The sequence below is a fragment of the Lithobates pipiens genome, unplaced genomic scaffold (genome assembly GCF_037356315.1).
Source record: "Lithobates pipiens isolate NorthernLeopardFrog02 unplaced genomic scaffold, aLitPip1_a1.2 Scaffold_22, whole genome shotgun sequence".
NCBI classification, from domain to species: Eukaryota; Metazoa; Chordata; class Amphibia; order Anura; family Ranidae; genus Lithobates; species Lithobates pipiens.
In genome coordinates this window covers 243,585,106-243,608,410 of record NW_027507784.1, presented here as the reverse complement: position 1 = coordinate 243,608,410, position 23,305 = coordinate 243,585,106, and the positions used below count along the sequence as shown (strand labels likewise).

Below are 23,305 nucleotides of genomic sequence, written 5' to 3'. Positions count from 1 at the left end.
GGCTAGAACCCATCAGATTTTTTTTTAATGTTGCGTCTCTGCTGTGGATTCTCTTACCCACCCTCCCTCCCCCTCCTGCTGAAACTATTGCTACTGCGACAAGTGAGGTTAAAAAAAATAAAAATAAAAAAAACACACACTCTTTTATCAGGGTGCTGCATAGTACTTAAAACCTACACACCACACATATGCATCTATGGGACTCCAAGGATTCTGTGCTGAGAGCGTGTTCACTCTGGGTTCTGGGCCATGTGATCGCATAAATCGGGAATTCTGTCCCACCTCCCAGCATTGACACCTACTCAAAGGGCCAGCGGGTTTTATCTACATACCCTCCCAAATGATTAGCTAACCCCCTAAAATTCTGACCCAGGCTTTAACCCAGCAAGATAAACTCCATGATCCTGATTCTAACCCTGAATATGAAATTACTACCTCTTCTGCATACTCACCTTGTCTTGCTCTGAATGTCCACAGTGGCAACACCAAACGCTACTGCTGTAATAATTGGTGTGGCCATTCTAGTAACAAATAAGGCAAATGTCTAATTTACAGATATGGCAGATGGCTTAGAGACAATCACTGTGACTAAAAACAATGATTAAGCCAATCATCCGACTCATGAAACACAGATCCATTACTTAGGAAACTAAATGCAACACCGTAAATTAAAAAGAAAATCATGCTGTTTTTATTGGAGCCTCTTTGGGAAATCGGTTTGAGATGCATTAATGTTACATAAGGTAAGGGTCAAGTAGGTCAACAAGTTTTTCAGTGATGATAAAAAATAAATTATCTTCAGTTGAAAATTACAAAAAGTGGTCACATCTGTTCATTTCCAAGCTAAATTTAATTTAGAATCTTTTCACGGACATCCAAAATGTACAAAACAAGTCAGTCTGTATTTAAAAAACAGAAAATGGGATCATGTAAAACTGTATTTGAAGTCTGGTTTCTTCTAGAGAAAGGAGAGTTTTCTTAACATGCCCCAAGGGTCCAAGCATGACTTCGATGTCACTTCACACCATGGTGCTTTTTTCTTTACGTCCTCCGTGTCTTTTGTCTTTTCTGAAGTCTCTTTGCGTCCTCTGGATTTCCAGTGTCAGCGCCTGTCTGTCCAAGCGCACGCACACCTTGCAGACGGCTTGTCAAGTGCAGCAGCAGGGGAATCAACTGGCAAAGGATAGAAAATAACTCATTAATGCTTTAAAAGAAAATCTTCCCTACTAATGTGACACTTACCAAAAGTATATATACATTTCATCACCTCCTAAATAGCTAAGTAGTATAAGTGTTCAACAGTCATAGTTGGTCCCCTGTGTATCTAACAAAATAAAATTAAACCTTGAAAATATTACAAAACACCAGAGTTTACCAAAAACCGGGCAGTCACTTTTGGATAGTCTTGCCATCTCAGATATAGACAAGAAACACAAATTTTTACATTGAAAGGAGTGGTTAAGATACATTTATTAATTTGTAAAGAATCATTAGTAATTTCTCATAATGGTCTATGTCCTGTTTTTAAGTATACAGTATAGTAGCACACAGGGCCAGCGCTATCAATAGGCAAGATATATACCAGCCTATAGCGCACATCAGTAGGGGTCGTCATGCTGACTACAATCAGCGGTGAGTGAGGCGTTTCATTTGTTAAATGGAAAGTTTAACATCTTCTGCCCTCTGCTTGGACATGCCGCATCCTCTGTCTTTTACCTGCTGTGTGAGGTAAAGGGGGGGCAGCCATGGAGGAGACTGGTATACAAGGGGGGGGGGGAGCAGCTGTGGAGGAGACTGGTATAATTAGGTTTCGCCTAGGGTGTCAAAAATCCTTGCACCAGCCCTGGTAGCACAAGGAGCAGCAATTACATAGGCAAGCTCTGCTTTTCTGTTTGGTAGTGCAGCAAAAATAGGATTTTTGCACTCAATGTAAAATCCTTTTCTCTGAAGTTCATTGATGGACACAGCATCTTCATCTTGAACTTAGGGTTATATCGCCCCTTCAGGAGAGGACTAGGCAGAACATGTTAAAAATATCAAAACTGAACAGTAATCGCCCGGGGGGGGGGGGGGGGGGGGTCCTACTGGCTATAACCCCTCACACTGCAACCAGCAGTTCAGTTTGTCAAAAAGCAGTACAAACATAAATAGGAGAGGTGGGTGTCCATCAATGAACTTCAGAGAAAAGGATTTTATGGAGTACAAAATTCCTATTTTCTCTTTTGTTCATTGACAGACAGACAAAGCAGCTTCATCTTGACCTTAGGAAGGTCCCCATGCAGTGTCAAAAAAATGAGGGGTGGGAATAGCAAGAAAATAACTCCACCCATAACAACCAGAGCTCCTCAACGGAGGAGTTGCAACCTTAAACAGCCGCCTGCAAAACCTTGCGGCCGAAGCAAGCATTAGAAGATGCGCTCACATCAACCTTGTAAAATTTAGTGAAAGTGTGAACGGACGTCCAGTTCGCTGCCTTACACACCTGGAAAAGGGACGCTTGATGTCAGAAAACCCAGGAGGCACCAATTGCCCTGGTCGAATGTGCCGTGACAGAAAAGGGGGGCGCCCGCACCCTTAAGGCATAAGCCTGAACCACAATCTGTCTGTTCCACCGAGAAATGGTGGCAGACGAGACCGCCATGCCCTTCTTCGGAGCGGCCACCTATACAAACAGCGAGTCCGACCTTTGGGGTGTGACGGACGAGGACATAAGGATGGAAACACAATGTCTTCATTTAGATGAAAGGCCGAAACAACCTTTGGAAGAAACAAAGGCTGTGGGCGCAGCACCGCCTTATCCTTGTGGAGGACCAAGTAGGGAGACTCGCAGGACAAGGCCACCAACTCAGAAGCCCTCCTGGCAGATTAATAGCCACTAGAAAGACTACTTTCTGAGAGAGTGTCAGGAAGAGAATCTCCCTAAGGTTTTCAAACAGCAGTTTCTGAATCACGAGAGCACCAGATTCAAATCCCACAGAGGTAGCGGTGGTCTAACCAGAGGGGCCACATGTCGAACCCCCTGAACAAACATACTCACCAATGAATGAGTCACCAAGGGTCGCTGAAAAAATAAAAAATAAAAAGACAGCTAAAGCGGATATCTGCCCCTTAATGGAGCTTAAGGAGAGTTTCTGATCCACTCCTCGCTGCAAAAACAGCAGGATCCTGGAAACTGAGCATATGCGCAGACAACACCCCATCTCCTCACACATGGAGATGTAGGCCTTCCACGTACGATGATAAATCTTTGAAGATGACTTCCGTGCACTCAGCATAGTGGAGATTACCAAATCAGACAGAACTCTGTCCCTTAGGACCTGGCTTTCAACAGCCATGCCGTTAAAGACAGCGATGGTAAAGCAGGATGAAGTTTTGGCCCTTGCGACAGAAGGTCCATTGGCAGCCCCAAGGAACATCCGCCACCATTCTTACTATGTCGGCGTACCACGGACGCCAAGGCCAATCTGGGGCAATCAATCACCGGAATCCCCCCGGCCTCCACTCTGCGAAGCAGACGTGGTAGAAGTTTGAGTGGTGGGAAGGCATAAATCAGCCGATAATGCCCCCAAGGAGCCACCAACGCGTCTGTCGCATCCGCCCAGGGATCATTTGACCTGGCCACAAACCCCTGTACCTTCCGATTGAGTCGAGAAGCCAGGAGATCTGGCATGCCCCACCTTAGGCAAAGAAGCCAAAATATATCCGGATGCAGTGACCATTCCTCTTGATCCAGCATCTGACGACTTAGGTAGTCCACTTGCCCGTTTTCTACGCCCGGAATGTACACGGCCGGCAAAGCCGGCACCTGCCGCTCTGCCCACCTCAGGATGTGAGCGACCTCCAGTGCTGCAGCCAAGCTCCTTGTTCCTCCTTGATGATTGACATATGCCAGCGCCATGGCATTGTCTGACTGGATCCTGACCAGATGCCCGTGCAGCCTCTGTGGCCATGTGGAGAGGCACCAGCACATTGATCGGCAGACGAGATTCTGCCTTCTTCCAGCAACCCTGGGCCGACTGTACCCCAAACCCCCCCCCCCAACCGGTCAGGCTGGTGTCCGTGGTGAATGAAGAGGAAGGAACAACTTTCCGGCACAAAGGACCGGCGACCTCAGCCACCAGAGCAGGGAATCCCTGACTGGCTGGCTCACCCGAATTTGACAATCCAGGGAAAACGGAGATTTTTCCCATTTGGACAGAATCTCCTTTTACAAGACTCGAGTGGGGAATTGAGCATACGGTACCGCCTTGAAAGTGGCTCCCACGAGACCCAGGACTCGCATGCAAAAAACGCAGCAACGACCACCTGCGGGACACCAACAACTTCACCGCAGCTTTAAGAGTCCGCAGCTTGTCCGAAGGGAAAAAATAGGATTTTTAAAACAGCTTACCTGTAAAATCCTTTTCTTGGAGTACATCATAGGACACAGAGTCTCAAGTAATTACTTGGTGGGTTATAGGCCTACCTTCAGGTGTTGACACTGGTATCACCAATACAGGAAGTTGATTCCCCTATATAACCCCTCCTCCTTCCAGGAGCACTCAGTTTTTGTAGCCAAGCAATATAAGTAATATACTCTCACCCCATAAAACAGAGGGGCGGGAGCTCTGTGTCCTATGATGTACTCCAAGAAAAGGATTTTACAGGCAAGCCGTTTTAAAAATCCTATTTTCTTTATAGTAGATCATAGGACACAGAGTCTCAAGTAATTACTTGGTGGGATGTCCCATAGCAATGCTATTTGAGGGGAGGGAGACACAACCCGTAGGGTAACCCGTAGACCTGAGGACTCACACTGCTGCCTGTAGCACACTGCGCCCGAAGGCGATATCCTCATTCCATCTTACATGCACTTGATAAAATTTTGCAAATGTATGTACTGAAGGCCATGTCGCGGCCTTGCAGATTTGAGACCCGGAGGCCTGGTGACGCACTGCCCAAGAAGCACCAACCGCTCTGGTAGAGCGCGCCTTAACTTTAGCGACAGTGGATTTTGACGGTGCCTGTCCCTTCTTAGGACCCTCTGGCAGAAGAAATAAGTCTTACGAATCGGACAGGACAATATCTTCATCTAGATGAAAGCCGGAAAGCACTTTTGGCAAAAAACCTGGACGAGGGCGTAACACCACTCTGTCCTCATGAATAATCAAATATGACTCCTTACAAGAAAGAGCAGCCAATTCTGAAATCCTCCTTGCTGAGGATATAGCAAATGAAAATATCAGCTTCCTAGTCAGGACTAAGGGAACATGCTGCAATGGTTCGAATGGCTGACTGACAAAACTAAATTTAAGTCACAAGGGCTTAAGAGTGATTTAACTGGCAGATTAATCCGCAGCACTCCTTGCATGAAACCCTGGACTAAAGAATGCATAGCAAGCAGTCTTTGAAATAAAAATTGATAAGGCTGAGACTTGGCCCTTAATAGTATTCAGGGCCAACTTCATTTCTACGCTTAATTTTAGAAAGGTAAGAATTCTGCTTATGATATATCTCTGAGGGTACCAACCCTTGGACTCACACCAGGAAACATAAGCTTTCCAGGCTCTATAATATATAGCTCTAGGAGCTGGCTTCCTAGCATTAATCAAAGTAGAGATAACTGACCTGGAAAGCCCACGTTTATTCAGAATGTGGGTCTCAATAGCCAAGCAGTTAAATTTAGCGTTCGTAAAGTAGGATGGAATATCGGCCCCCGAGATAGCAGGTCTGGCCTTAGTGGGAAGAGCCCTGGACCCTCCACTGCCATCCTTACGATCTCTGCGTACCATGACCTTCTGGGCCATGCTGGTGCTACCAGTATTACCAATTTTCTTTCCAGCTTGATCCTGCAAAGAACTTGAGGTAGCAACTGAATCTGGGAAAAGTGCATAGATCAGTAAAAACTGATACCACGGGTCGCCAACGCATCTGTTCCGTATGCAAGTGGGTTCCCTGTCCTGGATGCAAAGTTGACTAGCTTAGTGTTAAATCGACGCTAGAAGTTCTACGTCCGGAGTCCCCTATCTTTGGCAAACAGCCTGAAACACCTTGGGGTGAAGACACCATTCTCCTGGGAATAACTGCCAGCGACTTAGATAGTCCAGCTGCCAATTCTCTATTCCCGGAATGAAAACTGCCAATAGGCATGGGACATCCTCTTCTGTCCAAGTTCGAATCTGGTTCACCTCTCTCTGAGCTGAGAGACTCTTGGTGACCCCTTGTGATTGATATATGCCACAGCCGTGGCATTGTCGGACTGGATCCTGGCAGGACAATTCTTTAACCTGGAGGTCCAGGTTTCTAGAGCCAGATACACTGACAGAATCTCTAGGATGTCGATGGGCAAGGCTCCTACTCCCCAGCCTGAAAGGCTGGCATCTGTCGTTACTACCTTCCAGATAATTGATCTGAAGGACTTTCCCTTCAGCAGGTTCCAAGAATAGTAACCAACTGAGGCTTTGGGACACTCGTGGGGACAGCCACATTGGCAAGTCCAAAGCTTGAATCATTTTGTTCCAAGCAGACAGAATACTGCTTTCAGTTTCGAATGGAATCGAGCATAGGGAACTGCTTCGAATGAAGCTACCATCTTCCCTAACAACCTCATGCAAAGGCCAATTGAAGGATTTATCTTCGACCTGATCATCCTCACCAGCTCCTGTATGGAGCTGATCTGTGCGGAAGGCAAGAACACCCCTTTTCTGGGCTGTGTCTATGATCAGGCCCAGATACTCGAGCCTTCTTAGTGGCTTTAAGGAGGATTTCTTTAGGTTGAGAATCCAACCCAAACCTTCCAGGTAACTGCTTGTGATGGCTACACCTTGTTTCAAGCAAGCCACTGACTGGTCTATTAACAATAGATTGTCTAAGTAAGCCAAGACAGTTATGCCCTGTGCCCTTAACCTGACTAGAGGTGGGGCTAATACCTTAGTGAATACCCGAGGCGCTGTAGAAAGCCCAAAGGGCAGGGCTATTAACTGAAAGTGCTTCTGTTCTACTTTGAACTGCAGAAACCTCTGGTGAGGAGGAAATATATGGACAAGCAGCTATGCATCTCTGATGTCGATGGACGCCAGAAGTTTTTCTCCTTGCAGGATGGAAACTACTGACTTGATTGACTCCATGCAAATGGAGCGGATTTTCAGGAACCGATTTAGATTACGTAGATCTAGACTTGGTCCGATATCCCCATTTGGCTTTGGCACCGTGACTAGGTTTGAGTAAAACCTCAAACCTTGCTCTTGTTTGAGAATCTGTCTGATCACCCCTTGAGCCAATAATCGGTCTAATGCTTGCAACAGGGATTGCCTTTTCCCTGGATCCTTGGGAACGTTTGATCTCAGAAAATGAGATGTTGGAAACTCTCAAAGCTCTAGCTTGTATACTAGAGACACTGTGGAGAGAGTCCATTTGTCCTGAATCTCCCTTTGCCAGACTTCTGAGTACATCAGTAGTCCCCCCCCCCCCCCTACCTTGGTGAGGGGAGATGCCTCTTCATAAGGAGGTCTTGTATTGTGCTTTGCAGACTTGTAGCCCCAGGTCTTCCTTTATGCCTGGTCTGATGGCAGAGGCCGAACAGTTTAAATGAAAGATGCTTATATTTTCTTTTGACTGGCAAAAGAGTACTATTTCCGCTGGAAATTGTTTGAATGTATTTATCCAAACTATCGTCAAATAATCGTTCTCCCTTAAAGGGGAAACCAGTTAGAAGGTTCTTACAAGGCGTCTCAGCTGACCAACCCTTTAACCAAAGGGTCCTTCGCATATGTACAAGTACAAACGCAAGGCGTGATGCCTGGTGAATAGAATCTTTCATAGCGTCTACAGCAAAGCATAATGCTTTAGGTAGCTCGGCCAGTTCCTGTGATTTTAACAGACCTTCCAACTTCTTATCTGTTGGATCTTAAAGCATAAGCGCATTGTCACATTGGAAATCGCAGCGTCAACGGCTGGAACTTTCCATCTTTTAGTGACTCTTTCTTCCATAGAGCTTTGCGAGTCTCTTTGGAAGGGAAAAAATGCTTATCCGGATGATCCTATTCGGTATAAATACGTTTTTTAGTAATGCGTGGACGAGAAACGCATGCCTTGGGAACTTCAAGTACTGTTTCCTCCGCAGAGAAATAATCGCATGTCTTTCCTCCCGATCTGAGGGCAATACCACATCCTGTCCCCATAATTCTCTTGGACTCTCCACTGACTGTAAAGAATCTAAGGTGGGGGAGGGGGATCTAGGATGCTTCCTATACCCTGGATGGAGGATGCGATTAAAGCCGCTAATCTTCCTTTTAAGCCTTGCAAGGCAGAGGAAAATGCATCTTCAGCCACCTCTACAGGGGCTGAAGTGTGTGAAGCAGTTGCACCACCGCTAGCTTCCAATGATTCACCCTGGCTTGCCATGTCTGATCTCTCTGAAGAGGAATACAGTATGGAGGCATAACTGGGATTCCCAGCACCTGGGGGGGGTGACACCTTAGGTACCTTTACGGTAGGTCTGGAAGACATAGTGCAAAGCACAAGCAGAGGTACACAAAATAACAGTTCTTTTGCTACTAAGTAACAATAGTTTTTCCTGTCTGGAAATGCCTGTTTACACCCTTATGTGCCCAGCACTCTGGTGTCTTAGTGTGACAGGCTGCCTCTCTTAAGTTAAAAAGTCTTACTGAAATGAGTGTCTGTGATATAAAGCCTCAGGTGGAACCTTATTGGCATCCTCAGCACTTCCCCTCAGTTATGCGGCGAGTGTTGTGTGTGTGTGGACGTTGCATCCATACACAGCACCACGTGACCTTGCGGACATGCCCCTCTGCATTCTCAGGCCCTGCTAGGGACCCAAATGGCCAACACAAAGTAAGGTGAATGTACTATACACCTCTACAAGGGGGGAGGGGAAGAGGGGAAGGGGAGGGGAAGTTCTGTCAGCAGATTTATAGTTTTTTTCAAAACCACAGAAGCATAGGGCGTTTCCCAATGTTACTAGGTGGAAGTGCTGGGTTGTAATTAAACCATGCAGCTAAGTCAACCAATCAGCCACCACCCATATAGAAGTTTATACACATCACTGTATTAGAAACTGCTGTATTTTTTACCAAATCCCACAAGATCTATTTAAGTAAGAACCCCCTCTGCCGCTGGGACCACACATGTTCTGAGACAGAGCTGCACTAAGACACATCATAGGTAGTGTAAGTTACTCCTTATAGAGGAGACATTTATAAGGCATATAAGGTATATTGAAGGAAAAAGCAAAGCTTCTTCCCTTACCTTGTCCTCGCTGCAGGATACTGCTGATTTAACAGACAGATCCAACTTTCACCCATCACGGCGGGCTGCGTTTAAACACGCTCAAAGACTGGGGCCCTTTTAAAAGGGGTTCCGCTTCTTTGGGCCTTGTATAGCACCCCTCAGGACAACTTTAGGAAATGTAGCAAGACCAAAAAGAGTCCTGGTTCCTAGGGTCTAGCTCTCAAAGAGAAGCATTACAGGCAAAACCTTGTTCTTGCATCGAGGTCCAGGTACCATCCTATGGCGAGGATGGATCTGATTGTGGAGGTTTCTTTAAATCCAGCATGGATCCCTCCTGGAGCTCCGCAGAGCACATCTTCACTCGTGACCAACACCTTAGACACTGGCAAAAAAAAAATGAGTGCTCCTGGAAGGAGGAGGGGTTATATAGGGGAGTCAACTTCCTGTATTGGTTATACCAATGTCAACACCTGAAGGTAGGCCTATAACCCACCAAGTAATTACTTGAGACTCTGTGTCCTATGATGTACGATAAAGAAAGACCCTTGCATCTGAGGAGTCCAGAAGAAAGCCTAGGCGTGGAGTCCACCCCAACACGGCACAGTTGTGTAGTGGTTAGCACTCTCGCCTAGCAGTAAAAGGGTCGCTGGTTCGAATCCCAACCACGACTCTACCTACCTAGAGTTTGCATGTTCTCCCTGTGCCTGCGTGGGTTTCCTCTGGGGACTCCGGTTTCCTCCCACACACCAAAGATTCGGTCTATAATATATCTCTGAGGGTGCCAACCCTTGGATTCACCCAAGGAAACTTAAGCTTTCCAAACTAAAATATACAGCTCTGGAAACTGGTTTCCTTGCATTGATTAAAGTTGAGATAACAGACCTGGAAAGCCAACGCTTCTTCAGAAAGTGGGCCTCAATAGCCAAGCTGTTAAATTTAGCATTAGTAAAGTAGGAAGGAATATCGGCCCCTGCGATAGAGGGAGTGGCCGTAGGACAACCGGAAACAGCGTAAGACTGGCTGAAAACGCCAGGTCTTCATTTTTATCTGCTCTGTGTTACCCTTTTTTTTGCTTATGTGAGAGTCCATTTTTTATGCTTTAATAAATTTGTCCATTCATTCAACTACTACACTATTGGAGTCCCCCCCTCTCTTTCTCCCTCTCCCCCTCTCCTCTGTGTTTTTTTCAAGCTCTATACCACGGAATTACAAGCTGCAGTGTTGTATTCAAGTATTGGAAATGGCCCTCTAGTGGCAGAAGGATATACCACAGGCTTCATCTATTATTCCTTGGTTATTACATAGAGAAATATTAAGGAGAATCTTCTGGGGTTATTTTACTTTGCCTGATTATTCCATCTTTGAGGTGAGAGTTCTGAGAGCCTGGATTTATCTATTTTTGAACAGCTGGTCCCGCCTTTTCTCCTATTTTTCACTGTTTTCACACATCGGTGTGTACACCTTGATTTATTGACTTTATATATTATATTTTTTTATACATTTATATTTCTTTATACATTTATTTTTTAGTGGCACCATTTGCGCAGGACTTTTTACTTTGTTTATTCTTATGTGATAGTTGGTGTATTTTGTCCCGCTGCATTTTTTAGCAACACTTGCACTTTTGTATCACTTTCACTGTGGATTTTGTATTGCTATAATTTTTACTTTTCCATTTTTTGACACGTATTTAGTCATTTTTGCACTTTTGAGCACTTAATAGCGCGAGGGTCCATTTTTCACAAGGACCCTCCACTGCCATCTTTAGGATCTCTGCGTACCATGACCTTCTGGGCCATGCTGGTACTACCAGAATTACCGGCTTTCTTTCCAGCTTCATCCTGCAAAGTCATCCAGGCAGCAACTGAATCGGGGGGAAAACGTAGATCAGTGAAAACTGATCCCACGGAGCTACCAGCGCATCTGTTCCGTATGCGAATGGATCCCTTGTTCTGGACACAAAGTTGACTAACTTCATGTTGCATCTGGACGCTAGATTATCTATGTCCGGAGTCCCCCATCTTTGGCAAACAGCCTGAAACACTTCGAGGTGAAGAGACCAGTCCCCTGGGAATAACTGCTGGCAATTTAGATAGTCCACCTGCCAATTTTCTACTCCTGGAATTAAAAATGCAGATAGGGATGGGACATTCCTTTCTGCCCGAGGTTAGGATATGGTTCACCTCTCTCTGAGCTGAGAGACTCTTGGTGCCCCCTTGGTGATTGATATAGGCTACAGCTGTGGCATTATTGGATTGACTGGACAATTCTTTAACCTGGAGGTCCAGGTTTTCAGAGCAAGATACACTGCCCGAATCTCTAGGATGTTGATGGGCAGGGCTCTTTCGAGTTTTGACCACTGTCCCTGGACAGTCATCTCCCTAGTACCGCTCCCCAGCCAGAGATGCTGGCATCTGTCGTTACTACTTTCCAGATTATTGATCTGAAGGATTTCCCCTACAGCAAATTCTGGCTTTGTAACCACCAATTGAGGCTTTGAGACACTCTTGGAGACAGCCGCATTGGCAAGTCTAAAGCTTGGATCGTCTTGTTCCAAGCAGAGAGAATTCTGTTTTGCAACAGTCTTAAATGGAACTGGGCATAGGAGACTGCTTTGAATGAAGCTACCATCTTTCCTAACAACCTCATGCAAAGGCGAATTTGACCTGATCATCTGTAACAGCATGGAGCGGATCTTGGCTGGAGGCAAGAACACCCTTTTCTGGGCTGTATCTATGATCAGGCCTAAGTAATCCAGCCTTCTTACTGGTTTTAAGGAAGACTTCTCTAGGTTGAGGATCCAACCAAGACTTTCCAGCTAACTGGTTGTAATGCGTACGCCTTGCCTTAAGCGATTCACTGACTGGTCTATTAACAATAGCTCTCACAGGGGTTCTAACACTCAACACGCAAAAGGGTTTCATTACCCTAATTCAGCTTTTTATTACATTTCAGTTATTTTTTTCACATTTTATACGTATATTTCAATTTGCACTTTTATGGTAGTTTACATAAAAATTAGGGTATTTTATCTTTAAGATGGGTAGGCGCACACCCACATTTTTTCGCAATTGATTCTTTTGAATCCTACACAATTGGTTCTAACAGAACCTCTTTTTTTCTTCACTACGGTTTACCATTATAGGTGATCTGAGGTTTGTAATTTGAGTGGAGCGCCGTATCTACCTACATCCTTTTTAACCCTTTATTCCAATCAATTAGGTTGGAAATATCAGGTAGTGGCAGCTCCCTCCTTATCTAGTCTCTCTTGCATTCATTTACTCATTATCCATAGCGCAAACCTACCTTCCTTTTTACATAGATTCTTGGTGTTAGCAACATCAATTTAGGATTGCAGCAATGGATATTTTTAATATGTTAGTAACATAACGGTCAATCTAATTGAGGTATTTAACCAGGAACATGTGGTCATTTAACAGGATTTAGATTAGCTTATTTAAACATCTCAAGCACTGCCTGGAAAAACAACTAAGGGTATGGTGGGATGTAGCCATACTAGAGATTTATGTATCAGAAAAAAATCACCCCCAGAAGATTGAGATGGGATGTTTCTCCAAATGATGCCACAAATTATAAAGATCTAATGGAAGAATGGTATACATTTTTAAACCAAAGCGAAACAGAATTACTACAAAAAATAGTGATTAGACGACAACAAATTAAAAAACAGAGGCAGAGATTTTACAGATAAGAGACCAACTGGTAACTTTTAAAAAAACAGCAGAGTATAAGGATAAAGAAAAAGGCCTACAAGAAGCGGTCAAAAAATATGACAAAGAAGTACAGCAGAAAAAACTAATTCAAAAGGGATGTATTGGATTACAAAAACCAGCAAGTATATAAATGGCAAACGGATGTAAACTATAATGAGGATGAAAATGATATATCCATGGTGGAAGAGTCCAGAGAAATTTCAATAAGAGAAAATGAAGCATGGCAACAACCTACACCGTCACAAGATAGATCACAAAGGATTAGACAGGAAGAGCAAACACCTAGCCATAGAAGATTTGATAACAATGCACCATATACACCGAATATACCCAGACATAGAAATAGATACTCCCCAATTAGGGAGTACTAACAAGATACCCCCCTATAGGGAACAATATCAGTGGAGAAATAATATTTTTTTTCCACAGAGGACAAAGGAACAGACCGCCCGGACTAAGAGAAAGGGTCACCCCATATGGACCTCCAGGAAGGGGGAGACCATTCCGATATCCAGTGAGGAAACAGTATCAGGGAAATTCCTGGAGGAATGGGGGATGGAACCCAAGATGGACTAGACAAGGAGATACAAGGAGAAATCACATGGAGCAGCAAGAAACCAAGAGGAGGGAATATACGCACAGAACACCATGATGGGAAAGAAAAGGCACCAGAGGAAAGCGAGGAGGCATCAAGAAAAAGAAGGAGAATACTAGGGGAAGGAATATACAACCTGAGTCATGTCACTTTTGGAGAAGATGAATTAAAAATTCTAGATCTGGGTCTAAAATATGCCCCAGATAAGGATTTTGATAAATTCGAAGCTTATATTGATCTACAAAAATTTATAAGGAAGCTGAACATCAAAAAGCTCTTTGCCAAAAAAAGAACAGGGGCAAAAAATTGAAGGACACATTTTTTATAAACATTCCAACCTGAAAAATAACTATTTTCAACCCTAAGGTACAACACAATGAGAGCATAAAAGTTTTCAAAAATAAAAATAAAAAATTAATAAAAAAGGTGGAGAAAGACCTAAGAGGACTGGAAATTAAAAAATCCAAAAGTAAGGGTATATGGAAAACAATTAGGCAGATAGAGAAGAAAAAATATATAGTAATCAGGCCAGTGGATAAAGGGGGGGCTGGTAATATTGAATAAACAGGATTATAAGAAAGAAATGGAGAAATGATTAAGTGTGCAAGACACTTATAAGAAACTGAAAGAAAATCCGAAGTAGTAATATGAAAAAACACTGAAGGTATATGTTAAGGAGAAAACAAGGGAATTCTTCACAAAAAAGAGGCGAGATATTTAACCCCTAAAGTAGCAAAAAATCCACAAATATACTATGTCCCCAAGATACACAAAGACCCAGACACACTGACCCGGAAGACCAATTAGTGGCATAGAATCATTGTTCTCTAGACTGGGGGCTTACATAGATGGATTTTTACAGCCCTTAGTCACTGAAGGAAAGGCGTATCTGAAAGACAGTAGGCAGCTAATTGTGGAATTAAGGAATGTGGACATACAGGAGGAGGACATTTTGGTAACTATAGATGTCAACTGTATACGAATATTAAACAAGATGATGCATTAAGCAGTGTGGAATGGGCATTACAACAGCAGTAGGATTTTAAACAAGAACAAAGCAAATACATTTTAGAAGGTCTCAAACTGGCAATGGGCCACAATTACTTCTGGTACCAAGGCACATACTACACCCAAACAAAGGGGGTAGCTATGGGGGGCAAAATATGCCCCCAGTGTGGCAAACCTATTTTTAAATCGATGGGAATAAGAGAAAATATACAGTGTTCCTAGGAAAAACCTCAAATTATATCGTAGATACATAGACTATATTATCATCATCTGGGGGGGCTCACCGGAAGAATTACAAAATTTCTTTGATGAAATCAGCCGAAACATATACGATATCTCCTTTACTGGAAATTGGAACAAAGTATAGACTATTTAGATCTGCAGATTTAAACAGGATGGAACAATAGGCACACTCACTTTCTTCAAAACTATGGACCGCAATGGGTATATTTTCCGACTAACAGCTGTCACCATCCCCAGTGGATAAGGAATATACCCAAAGTGCAACTAATGCGGCTATATAGAAACTGCAGCAATAAGATAGACTTTGAAAAACAAGCTGAAGTGATTATAAAGAGATGTATCACAAAAGGGTACAAAGAAAGAGTTACGCGGCCTAAAAGAAGGAGTGAAATTGATGGAAAGAAACAGGCTAATTGATGGAGTACCAAATAATAGACAGAAAAAGAACAAAAAAAGCTTAGAGGCTGCGTTCCTTACAGGCTAGAATAGACAACCTTGGAACACATCATTAAGAAGCATTGGCCTATTCTGCAATCAGATAATACACTAAAGACTGTTACCAAACAAGCCCTCATATATAGGAGAGCACCAACCCTGAGGAACAAATTAGTAAAGAATGTTATAGACCCTCCAAAACAAATCAAAATATTAAACAATCTAAAAGGTTTCAGTGTGGGAGATGCCTCCCTTGCAAAACCAGCAAGAAAACCAATAAGAAAAAAAATAAAAATAATAAAATAAAATCGCACTTTATGTCCACCACAAATGGAAATGAATATAAAATCAATGAATTGATAACCTGCAACAGCACCTTTGTCACTTACATTATTGAATGCCCCCGTCGCAAACAATATGTAGGAAGAACCACACGACAACTACATGTAAGAATTAGGGAACATATTACAAATATAAAAAACGGATTCAACAAACAGTGTCTCTAGACACTTCAGGGACCACCATGGCCGGGACCCAAAGTGCATGGTCTTTTATGCAATTGACAAGATTAAAGGACATTGGAGGGGGAAGACAAAACAATAAAGGTGTCCCAAAACGAAAACAAGTGGATTTTTAATTTAGAAACACTTCAGCCGTCAGGCCTAAACATTGATCTAGATCTAAATAGTTTTTTAACTAATTATTAAACATGATTTCCTTATTTCTTTATTTTACTTTCCCCTTTTCAGTTTCCCATGGAATTTAGATATTTAAAACATTGTGTAATTAGCTGCCAACTAGAATGCAAGAATCCCCTAGGTAGGGTGGAAGGTAATACATACCCAAAACAATATCCTTTTGCTTGGGTCTCCTCTGGATCTACCCTTTTCATAAGCTAAGACAGGGTCTGAGATAATAGTAGGAATGTTACTCATATAAAAACCTACTTAGGGCGAATGTAATGTATACATAAATAGATAGGTAAAAAAATTCCCCCATAGATCTATTTCTTTTTCAATTTATTAAGATATGGTTTTATGAATGTGAAGGGACAATGGGATATGGAAGTAACACACTGTCCGTTATTTTAAAGAAAATAATTTTCCTTCTCTAAAGACGTTCTCTTTAAGGTATTCTCCTCCCAACAACATTTTCTTCCCAATTTATTTTACTTTTATTTTATTTTTAACCAATCCCCTCATTTAAATATATATTTTAAATGATTGGATTATAAAAAGTATGAAGTACACAACTTGACCACATACATGTGTAATTCCCCCTTTTTTTCCTTAATTCTCAATTTTAATTTCTTATTACTTGTACATTTTCACTTATTCTATTTCTTGGGTATTATTCGTTCATTTTATTTCTATTTTTAAATTTTTCACAACGTATGTGTATTTACTTTCACCTACATCAAATGGTGGGAACCTATATAGTACCTTTATTTGCATGTATTTTATGCACATTCTAATGTATGTATACATATTTTCAAGTATATCTGATGATTTATGATCCCCAATGTCAACTTATAGATAGTGCAGTATTGGGAGACATACGGTCCTTGAATACAAGCCAGGAACAGGTTGGCCCAGTGGAGGGAGACTATCACCACCTGCGGAACATCAGTGGCTAGCCTGATTTTAGAATGGTTTTATCATTGCTGGAAAGGCTTGGTGTCGGCCAATAGACACATTGAAATGTGAGTGCAATACGTTTTTTTATTGATTTTTCCATTAAAGTTAAAACTGTTTTACACTATATTGGTTCCATTTAATTTTGTATGACTATATGGACGTTGAGGAATTGCTAACGAGAGGAATGCGTTGTGGATTGGTTGTCCGTTGAATGAACCGAAGGCTTACTACATAGTTACATAGTTACATAGTTAGTCAGGCCGAAAAAAGACAAGTCCATCCAGTTCAACCTTAAAAACAAATAAATAAAATAATCGTACAATCCAGATACCCAATTTTATGCCCACAATTAATCCAGAGGAAGGCGAAAAAAAAACCCAGCAGAGCATGCTCCAATTTGCTACAGCAGGGGAAAAAAATTCCTTCCTGATCCCCCAATAGGCGATCGGTTTTTCCTGGATCAACTTTACCTATGTTAGTACCTAGTTATATTATGTACCATCAGGAAAGTATCCAAGCCTTTCTTAAAGCAATCTACTGAACTGGCCAGAACCACCTCTGGCGGGAGTCTATTCCACATTTTCACAGCTCTAACTGTGAAGAAACCTTTCCGTACTTGAAGATGAAATCTCTTTTCCTCTAGACGTAAAGAGTGCCCCCGTGTCCTCTGGGTTGACCGTACAGAGAACAACTCAACACCAAGTTCACTATATGGACCCCTAATGTATTTGAACATGTTGATCATATCCCCCGTTAATCTCCTCTTCTCAAGAGTGAATAAATTTAGTTCCTCTAATCTCTCCTCATAGCTGAGTTCCTCCATGCCTCTTATCAGTTTGGTTGCCCTTCTCTGCACTTTCTCCAGTTCCCCGATATCCTTTTTGAGAACTGGTGCCCAAAACTGAACGGCATATTCCAGGTGAGGTCTTACTAATGATTTGAACAGGGGCAAAATTACATCTCTTTCTCTGGAGTCCATACCTCTCTTAATACAAGAAAGGACTTTGCTCGCTTTGCAAACAGCAGCTTGGCATTGCATGTTGTTATTGAGCTTATGATCTACCAAAACCCCCAGATCCTTCTCCACTATGGATTCCCCCAGTTGTACTCCCCCTAGCATGTATGATGCATGCATATTCTTAGGCCCCAAGTGCATAACTTTACATTTATCAACATTAAACCTCATCTGCCACATAGTCGCCCAATTAGACAGTGTATTGAGGTCGGCTTGTAAATTGGAGACATCCTGTAAAGACGTTATTCCACTGCATATCTTAGTGTCATCTGCAAAGACAGAAATATTACTTTTGATCCCAGACCCAATATCATTTATAAAGATGTTAAAAAGTAAGGGTCCCAACACTGAACCTTGGGGTACACCACTGATAACCTTAGACCATTCAGAGTAAGAGTCATTAACCACGACTCTCTGAATTCTGTCTTCTAGCCAATTTTCTATCCATTTACAAACTGATATTTCCAAACCAGTAGACTTTACCTTACACATGAGCCGTGTGTGGGGAACTGTATCGAATGCTTTTGCAAAATCCAAGTATACCACGTCCACCGCCACCCCTCTGTCCAAGGTTTTACTTACCTCCTCATAAAAAGAAATCAGATTTGTCTGACAACTTCTGTCTTTCATGAATCCATGTTGTCTGTTGCTTAAAGTGTTTTTGTTCAGCAAGAACTCGTCGATGTGGTCTTTTATTAAACGCTCCAGTATCTTCCCAGCTATAGAAGTTAAGCTAACAGGTCTATAGTTACTTGGTAAAGACTTTGATCCCTTTTTAAATATAGGCACCACGTTCGCCCTGCGCCAATCCAGTGGGACTATTCCCGTCATTAATAAGTCCCTAAAAATTAGATACAATGGCTCTGAAATTACAGAGCTCAATTCTTTTAGGATCCGTGGGTGGATGCCATCAGGGCCAGGTGCTTTATCCACCTTTATTCTGTCTAAGTATTTCTGGACCATATCGCTTACTGATTGGGGACATCTGGTGAGTGGCCATTCTGCTTGGTGACGGTGGCAGAGATTTGGTTATTTTAGTTGACACAAGTGGACTTTTGATTAGAAGATGAACGGTGATTAAGACGGCACAGTTGGAGCAATCGAAATAAAATATCGCACAATAACGACGCTATATTTTTTGCAATTATAAAATAATGTCTTGTGTATATATTTTGGATAATATGGGGGCACAGTGATTATTTAGTGAATAGAAGTATTATTAAGCATACTCTATTGAGAAGGGGGTAGTATAAATAGGGAGTGGGAGGCACAATCCCCTAAAGAGATTATAGATATATATATATATATATATATATATATATATTACACACACATCATTTACTTACCCTGGTTTTTCTGGGGGGGGGGGGGAGAAGGACTAGGACTGGGATTGCAGCGGACCCTAAAGCACAGAAGGGGGGAGGTTGAGCGCCGGTACAACTTGTTTTTTTTGTTTTTTAGGTTTGATTAGAAACCTTGTTCTTCGGTGGGGATCTGCACAATTACCCCTTGAATCAATAATCGGTCTAATGCTTGAAACAGGCATTGTCTTTTCCCTGGTTCATTGGGAACGTTTGATCTCAGAAAGTGAAATGGTGGAAACTCCCAAAACTCTAATTTTTATCCTAGAATCACTGTGGAGAGAGCCCACCTGTTCCGAGTTTCCCTCTGCCAGACTTCTGCGAAATGCAGAAGTCTTCGCCCCACCTTGGTGAGGGGAGAAACCTCTTCATGAAGAATCTGACGGTGGAAGCCATCGCCACTGCCTAGAGGCGGATGCGCTTGGCGCAGAAGAGAAAGTCAGTTTAAATGAAGGACGTTTATACTTTCATTTGACTGGCAAGAGTAATTTTTCCACTGGAAATTGTCTGGATGTATTTATCCAAATCATCGCCAAATAGTGGCGCCCCATGAAATGGGAAACTAGACAATAGGTTTTTGCAGGGTGCTTCGGCAGACCAACCCTTTAGCCAAAGGGTCCTACGCATGTGTACTAACGCAAGTGCAAGGCGAGACGCCTGATGAATAGAATCCTTTATAGCATCTATGGCAAAACGTAATGCTTTTGGTAAATCACCCAACTCACTGGCCTGTTGTGCAGGGAGCTCGTTACGGACCTCTGGGTCTTTTAAGGACTGATAGATGCCTATAGCTGCAATTGCAGGCTGAGCAACAGTGCCTGCTAAAGGAAAAGAGGATTTTAACAGGAATTCCAACTTTTTATCTGTTGGATCCTTTAGCATTTGTGCATTGTCCACTGGACAAGTTAAACTTTTATTCACACTGGAAATTGCAGCGTCTACTGCTGGAACTTTCAGTTTTTTGTGATTTTTTTCCTCCATAGGATAGAGAACGGAGAATCTCTTTGGAGGGAGAAAATGCTTATCCGAATGACCCCATTCAGTATAAATAGGCTTCTCTAGGAATGTGTGGACTGGAAACACATGCACTGGTTGTGAAGGTTTCAAGGAACCCAAAGAAGAAATCAGACTTTCAGCGGACTCTGTTAGGGGTAGCATAAAAGTGGAGTGAACCATGTCCATAAGATTGTGAAGCTGAAACTTCAACTGTTTCCTCCGCAAATTTTATTTTTCCCGATCGTTTGAGGGTATTACCTCATCCTGTCCCTACTGTTCCCCTGGTAAGGGGTTTGGAGTGGGAGAGAGGAATCTAGCATGCTTAATACTTTTAATGGAGGATGCAATTAAACCTGCTAATCTTCCTTCTAAGCCCTGCAGGGCAGAGGAAAATGCATCTTCAGTCATGTATACAGGGGCTGAAGTGTGAGAAGCAGTTGCACCACCAATTTCTTCCAATGACTCACCCTGGCTTGCCATGTCAGGTATCTCCGGAGAGGATGACAATGTGGAGGCAAATGTCCAGGAAGCTGAAAAAAAGACAATAGATGGAATAGGACCCAACTTTATATCATGGCTGCATCTCTTATACTTAAATCCACTAGAGTCCGCACAAATGGTGTTCTTTCACCTTTGTTCCCACTCCACCGGGGCACAAGGCAGGGCTGCCCCCTGTGCATGGCTCTCTTTGCCCTGGCCATTGAGCCGTTGGCAGTGCTTCTTAGAACTGCAGGAGAGGTGAGGGCATTTCGTTCCCCCCCACTGACAGAGAAAGTCTCACTATATGCGGATGATATGCTCCTATATCTTCACGGCGCCTGGCAATCATTGCAAGTGGCCCTGTCCATTATTGACGGTTTGAGTGTTCTCCGGGGTCAGAGTAAATTGGGATCACTTCTGTTCTCCCCGACAGGCCCCTGGGAACCGTCTGACCCCTCCGCCCCCTCCTCTTAACATGGTCACGCGTTTTAAATACCTAGGTATTCAGGTCCAAGGTGACTTGAGGATCTAGCTGATGATGTCCACCCTATCCTCCAGGGATTTATCCGCAAATGCTCAGTATGGAAGACTCTTCCATTGACCCCGGTGGGGAGGGTGAATCGAATTAAATTGTCTTTTCTCCCTAAATATCCCTAGTTATCCCTAACGGAAGGAGGTCTGTCCCTGCCAAACTTTAGGAAGTACTACTGGGCAGCGGTATTGGTGACGGTGCGTTGGTGGTTCGCTCAAGATAGCACTAATCCAACGGTTAATCTCGAGGCTGCGATTCTGGGATCATATTCCGAACTCAGTAACCTGGTTTATAGAGGCCCGAGATACAGTCCCCAAGTTGCCAAACGTATGGTAACAACGGCAAAGGTATGGAAACAAGTATCCCTATACTTTAATGATCGGAATTCTGAATCTCCGCATAGCCGCTATGGGGTAACCCTACAATGCCGCATCTCGGGTCTTTCCAGACCCTCATGTCTGGACCAGACATGGGGTCTGGACGTTGCGTCACATTTTTAAGGACGGTATCCTCCTTTCGTTTGCAGAACTTAAAAGTAAATATCATCTCCCCCTGGATGTTCTTCAGGTATATGTTTTGCCTTTCATTGGTATTTTAACTGAACAGGTTGTTTACAGGGTAAGGGTTCAAATATACTTTAATGATGGTGTCTAATGTCTCACCAAGACCCGATTCTTTATTAACCACTTCCCATCCTTAGGCCATTCATAAATGATCTAAGGCTGAAGTGGTCATACTTGGATCATTGTTGAGGCTACAACCATGATTTCGATATATATTTTTTTTCAGCCAGTGTTTTATGTAAAAGTGATACAGCCACTGGTTTACTTTTTTAGGCAGTGCAAGGGGTCCCCCCTCCTTTACTGGGCTCTTCCATCCGATTGGGGAACCCGATAAGGATGCAACCACTGGCATCAGCTTCCCTAGACACAGTGAGAGGAACTGATGTTGTTTATCCTACTGTGTAATGTCAAACGACTAAGATTTTGTCACATACTGTTTTGGTCTCATGTAAACAAGCAGTTATCAGTTTGTGAAAGCATCTGATCAAACCAATCTTGATTATAAAACAATAAGGTTGATTAAAAAAAAAAAAAAGATAGTGTAATAATAATAAAAAAAATTTTTTTTTTTTAAAGCAGCCTGCGCCCCGTTCCCCTGTGCTTATGTGCAAATGCGAACACATATGTAGGTGATATATTTACGCATACGTAAACAGTGATTGCAACATACATGTGGAGCATTGCTGTGAACATCAGAGCAATAGCAATAATTCTAATCACAGACCGGCTGTGTAACTCTAAACTGGTAGCCTGCAAAGGCTTTTAAAGCATCGCCTATGGAGATTTTATAGCTACCGTAATTTGGAAACATTCCATGGGCATAGGCAAATTTAAAGCGTCACATGTGAAGTATCTATTTACTCAGCATATCATTTTTTATAGTAAATAAATACCAAACGCAAGTCGCAGCGGAGGATACGTCACTTCCAGGTCCTTATTTGTCACCTCACACCAGGCTTTACCCTAATGAAAGGGACGCAAAATACATGCTACTGTGATAGCAACTAGCCAAATCCACACACTGTTTTACCCAGTGCCAGGCTAGGCACTTTAACACGAGAGTGCAATCTACTACCTTTGTCATTGCTTTTAAATCCTATTAAATATACTACACTATGAGACTCTCTCTTGTCACCTGTGGAGTCAATTTATATGCCTTCGCTTCATCTGAAGCATCCATTGGAGTGGAGTGGTGTTGGCAGTAGGAATCAATTGGTATATTTGACCTACCCTTAAAAGTGGTCAAACACCTGTGGGGAGTTGCCAACTTTCCATTGTGCACCTGTGGTGGAAGAACTAGAAGCCTCATTTAAAAGCATATCCTGGCTCTGTGTATAGTGTGTGCTGGCCTCCCCTTTGTCCCATTTCCCATGTCCCCCATTGCTCAACTTTAATCAGCCAGCAACTGAGGCTGTTCGATAATCTGGTGATAGCTAGGCAGCAATCTGGAGCAGGAGTAGCAGCTGGAGCTTCTGTGT

At 42.9% G+C, this 23,305-nt stretch overlaps 1 protein-coding gene across 1 annotated transcript in view; it reads right to left on the bottom strand.

Moving 5' to 3' along the window:
* Positions 1-668: 668 nt before the first annotated feature.
* Positions 669-23,305, bottom strand: part of LOC143924556 (BOS complex subunit NOMO3-like) — a 210,978-nt gene continuing 188,341 nt past the window's right edge. Inside the window, exon 31 of the mRNA XM_077448933.1 lies at positions 669-1,173. Within this exon, the coding sequence (XP_077305059.1) occupies positions 1,042-1,173 (132 nt within the window). The 3' untranslated portion in view covers positions 669-1,041. The remainder of the gene's footprint in view (positions 1,174-23,305) is intronic.